This window comes from Hypanus sabinus, chromosome 4, assembly GCF_030144855.1.
Source record: "Hypanus sabinus isolate sHypSab1 chromosome 4, sHypSab1.hap1, whole genome shotgun sequence".
Classification (NCBI taxonomy): domain Eukaryota; kingdom Metazoa; phylum Chordata; class Chondrichthyes; order Myliobatiformes; family Dasyatidae; genus Hypanus; species Hypanus sabinus.
Genome location: NC_082709.1, coordinates 53015066 through 53026809, shown reverse-complemented (window position 1 = coordinate 53026809; position 11744 = coordinate 53015066). Strand labels below are relative to the sequence as shown.

The window sequence follows — 11744 nt, the reverse complement described above, 5'->3', positions numbered from 1 at the left end:
TGAACATTCAGAGATGTCTTCCACTGTAGATATGCATATGCAATTTAAGGGAAGCATTGTCAACTCAAATAATTGAAAGTAAACAACATCATTGTAACCACTGAAAGTTGTATAGAATCAGCTCCTGTTATCTTGATCTAAAGTTAACAAAAATGTGATGTACCTTTGGGTTTGAGAACCTCTACTGAGAGGTTCCCAAGAATGATCGCTGCATGTTGTGCTGAATAAAGATTCTGTATCGCCAATTTTAGTGTCTCTCTGGTGACATTGTTCACAGTCAAAATAATGTGAAGAATGGACAAATCGTTCAAATATAAGCCCTGGGATGAATGGCAGGAACTGGGGGGAAAGAATCAGGGAGAACAGAAACTGCTTAATGTAGAAAGCTGTTGCAGGAAGGACTTGAATTTGGCAGCTGACCTGAATAAATCATGGAAGGTAACGTGCCAGTGAATTCAGTCAAGCTACAGGGGTAATGATAAATACAGTAACATTGCCCCCTAGACTTGGGAGTGCCAAATCCTACCTGAACATATTCCAGCAAGTTACATTTTATAATATCCCACTAATTTAAGCAACCCCTTCACAAAGATGATAGAAACTTTAAAGAAAAATGTCCATAGAAAATGAAACACTGTTCTGATCAATAATGTTGCTAGCAGTAGAATCCCAGAGATTAACCTTTGATTATTGGAAAGTGCAGGAAAATCCTGAAATTAACAACCCTGTTCTAATTGAAAGAAACAGAGGTAAATTCCTTTGAATTAAGAGCAGCTTTGTTCAGATTCATGATGACAATTTCCTCTCTTTGGTTAGTTTATTATTTCAAACTCTAAGGAATAAAACCTGATTTCACTCTTTTCCCACCAAATCTAAACATGATGACGATTCGAGGAGGCGGCTTTGCCAATATTATAGCCCCCCTTTCATCTGGTTCCTGTGCCCACGACTTTCAAGCTAGGTAAATATGAGTCAGTGTTTGAATGTGGTGGTGGTGCAAGATATAAAGACCAAAGGCAGTGAAGTGAAAGCAGATCGAGAGTGAGAGAGAAAAACAGCTTCTTCGCTCTGAGAAACCAGCCGGTCCATCCCACACGAGGCAGAATGAAATCCTTCCTGCTCACCATCATTGCCGTGCAGATCATCCACTGCTTAGGTAGGTACCAGGGGACCTCAAAGAACACTGAGTTATTGGTAATGAGCTCCAGTCAGTGATATTTCATGCACGGGTAAAGGGAGTATTTTGTAAAATATGCTTTCTCTCTCTTCAGGAGTGCCTGTCCCTGAGGATGCTCTGAGAGCCTCAGTTCTGAAGCTGAATGAAATTACTAAGGTTACCAATCTGTGTGGTATCACTGGAAGAAGAGTAGCAAATGTAAGTGTGTCCTTGTTTCAAGTGTGTTTCACAGACTGAGTATTATTATTAGAGGAGGAATATTTTAGAAGAATATTATTGAGCACAGTTAGACACTTTGTTACATTTGAGAAGAATATTAAGCATACTCAACTTTTCATGAAATTCAGTTCAAGAATTTAAATTCTAAATCTGTATTTGATTTTGGAGACGGGAGCAACCTTTGGAATTGTGATTTGAAATTTCATCCAACTTTGGGATTTATTTTCTTCTGAACTATGTCTAAATCCTGATTTTCTATCATTTAATGTTCATTAATTTCCTGTAGCAACTGAAGGCTCCGGAACATTGTTCATTTTGCACAATGAGGGGCAAAGAATTAAACTTACCCTCAGATGGGTTAAACCTTTGGTCCCTGTTACATTGTCATTCTGACTGTCAAATGTAAGCATCAGAATGGAATACAGACCTCTTCTGTTCTAAGCTGTATATGGCCAGTTATGGTTGGCAGATGTACTAACATACTCATGACTTGTTTCTGTTAATAGACCTATCGCACAGGTAAACTGTCATACAGCGTGGATTTAACATTCTCTGTGAAAGAAACCATCTGCTCCAAGAATTCTGGACTGGAATTTGATGATCCCAGCTGCTATTTCCGTCCTAAAAATAGCGCTGTAAGTCCTGAGTTATTCTGTGACATCAAAAGCTTCTTGTGAGTAGTAAGTTTTGCTGTAGTATTGAAACATGTGAAATTAATATCTCTTGGGTCATCTGGTACAAAGATCTCTAAATACCAATTTATATCAAGAGAAAGGACTTGAAATACTGAGATAGACCATTGAAATGGCCTCACAACTCCAGGTTCAATCCTGACCTTGGGTGATGTCTGTGTGGACTTATATGTTCTCCATGTGACTGCATGGGTTTTGTCTAACATCCAATGATGTGTTGGCTGGTAGGATAATTGCCCTTAGCGTAGGTGGCTGGTAAAAGTATTGTGGGAGTGGGGTGGAGATGATAGAGATGCGAGAGGAACGATGGTATTAGTGCAGCTCAGTGCTTGATTATCACCACAGATGCTGAAGGTCCTGTTCCCATGTTGTATGATTTCATGAGTATTATATTAAATTTGCAAAAAGACCATAAAAACTGAGATATGTCATTGAAACTGCCCTAAGTACTAAGCAACATCATAGGAAAATCTGCCAGTAGAAAGTGCTGAAAATTGAGCTAAATGACATTCTGCTTCAAAACAAAATTTTCAATCATGTAATACATCATGTTACTCTAACAGGAGGAAGGGTTTTGCAAAAGCCATGTTGAATACTTTGCCAATAAGGTGGCTGACATTGAAGTGGAGTGTGAAGGTCTGAAGACAGTTGACAGTGAGAGTGACGTGACAGAATCAAGTGAAGCCACTATTGAGGTAACTTCACCTTTACAGTATTCAAGGCAATGAAAGTTTATTTCATTGGATTCCTGGCTAAAGATGTGAACTTACTCTTTTCGTACAGGAAATATCTGAGTCAAGAGAGACATCATTTGAAGAAACATCAGATGTGAGTATTAACTGCTGACTTGATAGACTATTTTCACATTAATCTCAATTATCCAGAAAGTATAAAATGCCACTATTAGTTTTGCCATAATTGACTCTTGAGAGACCAGCTTATTTCTGTTCAAGGTATTAGGAGAAGGGATCCATGTGCTTTTTTCCAATGGGAAATTTCTAACATTTTCAAAGGATTTTAAAATTTCCCCAATCCTGGGGTAGCTTTTCTCCATGAAGTCAAAGCAAACTGAAAGTGTAAAGAATGAGATTTGTGTGATGCCATTATTTGTAGAACACAAGCGGCTAGGGATCTCTAATAGTTGGTCCTTACTGAATAGGAAAGTTTAAAACAATAAATACCAGTTGATGATCATATCATTCATCAACATCTTTTATCCATTGATGGCAGAATATCAAAGATCTTTTCACTGTGACTGAGCTATTGAATCTGAGAAGTAAAATGTCCCTGGTTATCAATTCTATCTCTATAACATTGTTTGTCACTTTTTAAAAGTTTGTTATTTATCAAATGCAGTGTATAATCCTAAATTGAAAGTATTGACATTGTAATACAGTGGATTCCGGTTAACTGGGCCATCGTTAAATCAGGGCAGCCGCTTATTTGGGACAACTCATAAAGAACAAAAACTAATCAAGAAAATACCTGGGATTCCGTTCATTTATTTGGGACACTATGCAACTTAATTAGGGCAGAAAACTGTTGCCAAACCATTTCTAACTAGCAGCAGTTGTGTGCACTTGCCTGGTCATTAGACGTTACACCATGATTCAAGTAAACAATTTTTAAATAGCATCAGTTGCTAGTGTTCGTCTTCAAAAAGCAGTAAGTTTTGTCACTGATAGTTGGCAAGTAAGACAATTCAGAACAGTTTTGTTCATTGAGGTTTCAAGCAGTCATGCTTGAAGATGCTAGGAATGGCCAGGAGTAAAAATGAAAAGATTTTATGACTTCAACAAGTTAGGAACTATGAAGAACTTGAAGGTATTGACAATTGTCTTAAATGTTACAATTAAAATGAAGATTTAGAAGTTGCAATCATTGACAGCACTGTACGAAAGCAGTTCATTGTCCACTCTAGGTTTTTGCGCTGATTTTGTTCATTTACAGTCAAAAGAATGTGACACAGATTAATTCCTTCATTGATAAGTATTAGGAGCTAATACAGAGTTTTATTGTACGGTAGTAGCATTGGTAGCATTCTAGTTCGTTCTCTATTCATTTAAATATATAATTTGTTACTCAGTTTGTCTTTGTTATACCATTTTAACTATTTCCATGAAACTTCTGCTAATTGGGGCAGCCACTTAATTGAGCCAAACTGGACTGTTCCTGATGTGTCCCAATTAACCAGAATCCACTGTATCATCATTTTTAGATTTTTTTATAAATAAGAAACATATACATAGTTTATCAATTAATTCTTCATTAAACATATGAATAATATCTTAATGCAGGTGGAAAGCAAATCAGTCGAGTCTTCACTGGAAGAGCCATCAAATGTAAGTTTAAGCTAATGATTCTTAAATATAATATGTCATCAAGATAGAAACTGAGGATTTTAGTTATTGGGAGAGAGAGAGAGAGAGAGAGAGAGAGAAGAAAAAAAAACCAAGCCTTCCTGACAGCAGCCACACATTGAATCTCCCCTTTCAATGTACGCTATTCAATAGTTCTGAGGGAAGTCAACCCAGCTAGGGGAAATCTCACCCCCATCATTGATCTTGCAGTTCTACAATTCCAGGGTTATGTTGACACATTGCTACTGTGGAACATGAGATACCTGGTGGAGTATTCCCCTCTCCAAACTTCAGTCGAGATTTATCAAATTAGAACTTTTTACCCCCAATTGCATGAGGGAATGAGGAGAGGTTTGATATAGGTGTACAAAAATCATGAGGGACATTGATAGGGGAAATTCAAACAAGCTTTTTCCTCTAAAATTGTGCGATATGAGAACCGGAGATCATGGGTTAAGTGTGAAAGGTGAAATCTTTAGGCGGAACAAGCGGGGGAACTTCTTCGCTCAGAGGATGGTGAGAGTGAGGAGCAAACTCCCAGCAGAAGTGATGGATGTGAGTTTGATTTCAACACTTAAGAGACATTTCCCAAGTACATGGTTATGGTCCGATTGCAGGTCAATGGGACGAGGTAGATTAATAGTTCAGCACAGACTAGATGGGCCAAAAGGCCTGTTTCTGTGCTGTAGTGTTCTATGACTTCTAAACTCTCATTAATAACCTAATAGTTAAATCTTATACATGCTGGGAAATAGTTTCTAAGATAGCACTTTTGCCTTCTGTGCTGAAATGTAAATATTAATATTTCTTTACAGGACCAAACAGAGTCAGAGGACACATCCCTGGAAGAGACAGCAGATGTGAGTATTAGTTGGAACTTCACAAGATGATTTTTCTGTTGATCCTGAATACTGAGCCATTGAATACAACTGAGAATATACCATGACTAATATTTCTATATTCATAACATTTTGACATTTTTAAATATTCTTATATATAAATGAAAAACAGGTATCAATACACTTTTTGCTAAACTTATAAATAATACTTTAATATAGGCACAGAGTGAATCAGAAGAAACATCACTGGAATCTTTAAAAGTAAGTTTAATCTGGGAAATTTTATTTTCTGATTCTTAACTACATAAAATGTGAAACAGATTAAGTTCTCAGAGTAGTCAGAGGCATTTACTTAGTCAATAGAAAAGGAGATACAGAGCTCATTTGCTGTTGGGTGTTCACTAGCCACAAGAGTTTGTTCTTCACTGAATCTGCGGTGACATAAGATCATCGAGAACACACTCCCCTGACAACGCGTACAACTGATAGCTTTCTGATAGAAGCCTCTTTTATGTTCCTCTCACCTAAGGGACAAATTCTGTGGGAGTTCAACACAGCAAAGACCAGTTGAAGGGAGTGGTTGTCTCAGTTAGATTATCTCGTGACCCTACCCCTCTCTGCATGAAGGATGTGCTGACCATTGCCACAATGCAGAATAATAGGTACTCGGTGAAGAATTCTCCAACCCAATGCTTAGCAATGAGCTGAAATTCCAAAATGTTCAGATTTAATAATAGCTCATTTGTAACTTGACATTTAATTAGTTGGTAACATTTTAACTCTTATGACTCTTTGCTCTCCTATGCCAAATTTTTAAATATTAATATTTTCACACAGGTCAAAACCAAATCAATAGAGACATCACTGGAGGAGACATCAGATGTGAGTATAAACTGGGGGACTTGTCAAATGATTTTCTTGGAGAACTTGATTTTGGGCAATAAAATGTGAAGCCCTGAATTTCAGTTTCAGGACAGACTGAGAGAGCAATTTCATTTACCGGGTAATTCAAAATTCCAGGGTGGGGTTTACAATGTTTATAAAGGGATTGTTGAAGTGACCCCAATATAGGATGAGTTGGTTCTCGAAGGATAAAGTGAGCTGAATACCAAATTGCAAGGAAAAAGTGTCAGAGACACTTGTTATACTCAAAACAAAGAAAACCACTGAGTACTCATCCTTCCTGGTGCAGAATAGCAGGGTTAATACAAGAGATGCTAATGGATGGGATGTGTCCCTATCATTACATAACTATTGACCCTGGAGTCCTTATACCAGTTCTGTATTGATCATTGCAGTACATGATAGAACATGAGAGGTTTGGTGAGAACTTCTTTCTCACAATACCGAATCACTGAATTACAGTTCTGATATGTCCACATCAAAGTAATTTAAATTCAAAATCATTTGCTTAGAGTTAATTTATCATTTACCAGATGTTTTCATTAATCCTGTCCTGATGTTTTCATACAGATGAGAAGCAGATCAGAGGAGACGTATCTCCAGGAATCTTCAAATGTAAGTTTAAGCTGAGAGTTTTATCAGCTTGCTTTCTCATATAGCAAGTTGTTGGGATGGTGCAGGCGTTTAGCTAGTAGAGCTGCTATCTAAACACTCCAGTGACCCAAATCCCACACAGACCCATGTTCTCCCTGCAATTATTTGGGTTTCCAGAAGGTGATCCAGGTTTATTTCACACCCAAAGACATACAAGTTGGTGGATTAATTGTGGGAGTGTGGATGAATGGCAAAATACGTGGCAGCAACTCGGAATATGGGGAAGATAAGCAAGGGGAAAACTGAGGCAGAGATTGCTTTGTAGGCTGACATAGACTCAGTAAGCTGAAACAGCCTCAACTTCAAGTTCAAGGGAATAAAAATGAGCTTTTTACAGCATCAGTACAGAATATTATAGCCTCTTTTTATGTCATAAGGGAACATGGAGATAATAAGGAAATTTAAACTGAGAAGTGTCAGAAGAGAATCTGAAGTTTACATTTAAATGCAGTGATTCAGCTCTTACTGGATTCTCCACAACTATGACCAGAGGATTGTTGGGTGAAGCTGAGCTTTTGCTCCCTGAACTTTAGGGTAACCCAGATCAATTACCCTGATAGCACCAATGATCTGTGGATAGGTAATGGATTCCTAAAAGCAGCCCATCTTATATTCTCCTCATGTAATTATAGGTTCCAGGGAAGTTCAGAACTACAGTAATTAATTGATGGAACATTCCTCCAATATTAGAATAGCCATTGACTCCTCCTATATTGACAATTTCTGCACAGCAGAAATTCAAACTTCATTAAGGATATTTTAACTCTAACATTGAGCAAATGAAGCGTACCTCAGGAATATAAATTGTTCTCACTTCCTGATTTACAACCAGATATTATTGATGCTTTTTGTTTAGAAATAATTCTAAAAATATATATATATTATTTTCATTCAGGAGAAAAGCCAATCAACAGAATTATCACATGAAAAATATTCAACTGTAAGTATAACTGTGTCAGATAATTGCCTTGCTATCATTATCACAAAGACAAGAATTATTCTAAAATAACTATATTTCTTGTATATAAATTACTATTACTATAACAGATCTGTTAATTCCATCTATCCTAGGAATACAAGGATTCAAGGTTCCAACACTAATCAGAAGGAAGCATCTGAAAGTTCAAGTTCTATGTGAAACACAAGGAAATCTGGTTCCAATTAAAGAAAATGTTGTCAATTTTTTTCATATATAAGAGCAAGGGGCCTGGGGCTCCTAACTGTACATAAAATGTACCTAGGGATATCTATACTTTGTAAATGTTCTGTATATTGGTGTGTAATGTTGTATTGTGTAATGTGGATCAAATTAAAATTATAAAGGATTTATTCACATGTTCTTTGAAACAAGTTTTTCATTCTACTAATTGTATTTGAATTAGGCTGCTGCACTCAGGCAGGATGTGTCAGTCTACAGATAATTAGGCTGAGCAGCATACTTAGCTGGTTGAAGGCTGGTGTGGAGATGTGGGAGTGGTATTTCCATGGCCCAAACTAAAATTTAAAGTCTCCACGTTTCCTGATCCAAAATCCAGCATTAGCTCAGTGAACTCTTTTGTGAGCACAGAATCTTGCACCTTGAGTCAAAATGACCAGACAACATTTTTCTGTCTCTGTTTTTTTTGTAAGTAAACCCTTTGTTTTGAAAATAGCTACTGTAAGGTTATTGGCATGAATGAGCTCTGACCTAAATATACAAAGTTAATGAGGATTATAGATAGAGGTGGTGAGCTGGTGAGCCTAGAACTTGAGATCATAGGATTAGTGTGCAAGTTGTGATATTGAAAGGAAATCTGAGGGGAAGCTACTTCATCTGTGGAAATGGTGGACGCAGGTTCAATCTTAACATTTAAGATTAGTTTGGATAGGTATGTGGATGAGAGAGGTGTGGAGGGCTATGATAGCACGTGGGTGGGACGAGGCAGATAACCACGCCAACATGGACTAGATGGGTCGAGGGGCTTATTCTGTGCTGTAGACTCTATGACTCTATGATACTAATCTGCTAAAAGCAGCAGGAAGGCTTTCAGGAGAATGGGATGATGTGAATGGGACAATGTCACATCCAGTCCAGTCAACACTATGAGGTCCTCCATTAAAATTTCAGGACGAGTGACTAAGTTAAGATGGCCATCACATAGACACATCAAGCAGCAGCCTGATATAGCCATGCACGCACATTCAGCCAATGTTCAAAGCTCCTCCATAAAGGTATGTTTCTTGTAGCTCTCGTATGACAGCTCCAAAGAGGATGGCAATTCAAAGACATACACTTTGAATTGCCAGCTAAGAGAGTAAGGTCTCTGAAAGTTTTTAAAATTAACTACATTAAGTCTAATGAAAACTGGTCTTACACAGGCAAGGAGCCCTTGCTTATCACCACACGTTACAGACTTCCTATTGGATCGCCGGCAGGTGGTAAGGATGGGCTCCCTCACCTCTGTCTCTCTGACCTTCAACACAGGTGTTCCCCAGGGTTGTGTTCTGAGTCCCCTTCTCTACTCCTTTTACACCCTCACACACAGCTCCAATCTGCAGATGGCATGACTTTGATCAGACTTATTTCTAGCAGTGATGAGATCGCCTACAGAGGAGAGGTTAGCACCCTGACTCAGTGGTGCCAAGGTAACAAACTTTTCCTCAATGTCCAAAAAAAACAAAAGAGATAATTGTGGATTACAGGAGGAATGGGGACAGGCTCAGTCCAATCAACGTTAATGGGACTGCAGCTGAGAGGGTAACTAGTTTCAAGTTCCTTGCATACACATCACCGATGATCTCACCTGGACTGTACTCACCGGATTTGTGGCAAAAAGACCAGAACAGTGTCCCTTCCACCTCAGGTGACTGAAGAAGTTCAGCATGACCCCCCCAGATCCTCAAGACCCTCTACAGGGGCACTGTTCAGACCATACTGACTGGCTGTATCACCACCTGGTACGGGATCTGTACCAACCTTGATCGTTGGGAACTGCAGTATGGTACGGACAGCCCAGCGCATCTGTGAGTATGAGCTTCCCTCCACTGAGGACATTTATAGCAGCAGGTGCAGAAAGAAGGCCTGAAAGATCATCAGGGACACCAGTCACCCCAACCATAAACAGTTTCAGCTGCTCACGTCAGGCAAATGCTACCGCAGATTTAAAGTCAGGACCAACAGGCTATGGGACAGCTTCTTTCTACAAGCCATTAGACCTTTAAACTCACATTGCAGCAGCGTCATAATGCAAAGACTATTACTCCCTCACAGAGGCAGCTTTTGCCATTTCTCCACCCCTTTCTCTCCTCCAGTGGAGCAACACAGTAACATAGTGGTTAGCATGATGTTGCTATAGTGGCAATGATCACTGATTGAGGTTCAGTTCCTGCCACTGCCTGTAAGAAGTCCATACGTTCTCCCCATAACCAAATGAGTTTCCTCCTTATGCTCCAGTTTCCTCCCATATACCAAAGACATAAGGTAATGGTCAGTAAGTTGTGAGTACGTTACATTGGTGCCAAAAGCATGGCAAAGAAACCAATAGGTCCCTCTGCCATTTCTCCACCTCTTTCTCCCCTCCATTGGGGCAGCACAGTAGCACAGCGGTCAGCATAACACTATTACAGCACCAGTGATCACAGATTGGGTTTCAATTCATGCCTATGCCTGTAAGGAGTTTGTATGTTTTTCCCATGACTGTACGGGTTTCCTTCGGGTGCTCCACTTTCCTCCCAGATTCCACAGACATACAGTTACGGTTAATAAGTTGTGGACATGCAATGTTGGTGCGGCAGCATTGTGACACTTGCCAGGCTCTCCAGCACAAACCTTGCTGATTTGCTTTGAGGCAACAATGCATTTCACTGAATGTTTCAATATACAAGTGACAAATAAAGCTAATCTTTTCTTTATCTTTATAAATACACAACTGATCTTATTCCTGCTATATCCTTTGACAACTTTCTTCACGATCCACTATTCCACCAGTTTTTGAGCTGTCTGAAAACTTACTAGTGTGATCATCTAAATTTTCCATAAGACCATATGTGCATAAGGCAAAGGAGCAGAATTAGGCCATTTGGCCCATCGAGTCTTCTCCATTTTTCAATCATGGCTGATCCTTTCCTCCCCTCCTCAACCCCATTTCCCGGCCTTCTCCATGGAACCTTTGATGCCATGTCCAATCAAGAACCTATCAATCTTGGCCTTAAATACACCCAACGACCTGACCTCCATAGCTGCCTGTGGTATCAAATTCCACAAATTCACCCCCCTCTGGGTAAAGAAATTTCTTCACATCTCTGTTTTAAATGGACACCTCTCTATCCTGAGGCTGTGCCCTCTTGTCCTAGACTCCCACACCATGCAAAACATCCTGTCCACATCTACTCTGTCTAGGCCTCGTAAAATACAAAAAGGTTTCAATGAAATCCACCCCCCATTCATCTAAATGCCATTGAGTACAGATCGAGAACCATCAAACATTCCTCGTATGATAATCCCCAGAATCATCCTTGTGAACCGCCTCTGGACTCTCTCCAATGGCAGGACACCTTTTCTTAGATGAGGAGCCCAAAACTGTTCAAAATACTCAAGGTGTAGCCTCACCAGTACCTTATAAAGCCTCAGCATCACATCCCTGCTCTTGTATTCTAGACATCCTAAAATGAATGCCAACATTGCATTTGCCTTCCTCACCACTGACTCAACCTCCAAGTTAACCTTTAGGACGTTCTGCACAAGGACTCCCAAGTTCCTTTGCATTTCAGATTTTTGGATTTTCTTTCCTTTTAGAAAATAGTTTGCACATTTATTTCTACTACCAATGTACATGGCCATGCATTTTCCAATATTGTATTCCATTTGCCACTCGCTTCCCCATTCTATATAAGTCCTTCTGCAGCCTACCTGTTTCCTCAA

The 11744-nt window shown here is 39.2% G+C and overlaps 1 protein-coding gene across 1 annotated transcript; it reads left to right on the top strand.

The window, feature by feature from the left end:
* The first annotated feature begins 1104 nt into the window (after positions 1 to 1104).
* Positions 1105 to 7957, top strand: LOC132392259 (secreted phosphoprotein 24-like). Its single transcript, XM_059966091.1, has 11 exons — positions 1105 to 1156; positions 1272 to 1375; positions 1903 to 2031; positions 2652 to 2783; positions 2872 to 2916; positions 4386 to 4430; positions 5264 to 5308; positions 6125 to 6169; positions 6761 to 6805; positions 7740 to 7784; positions 7916 to 7957. Exons 1-11 carry the CDS (start codon positions 1105 to 1107, stop codon positions 7943 to 7945), a joined length of 717 nt encoding a protein of 238 aa, XP_059822074.1. The 3' UTR covers positions 7946 to 7957.
* The last annotated feature ends 3787 nt before the right edge of the window (positions 7958 to 11744 follow it).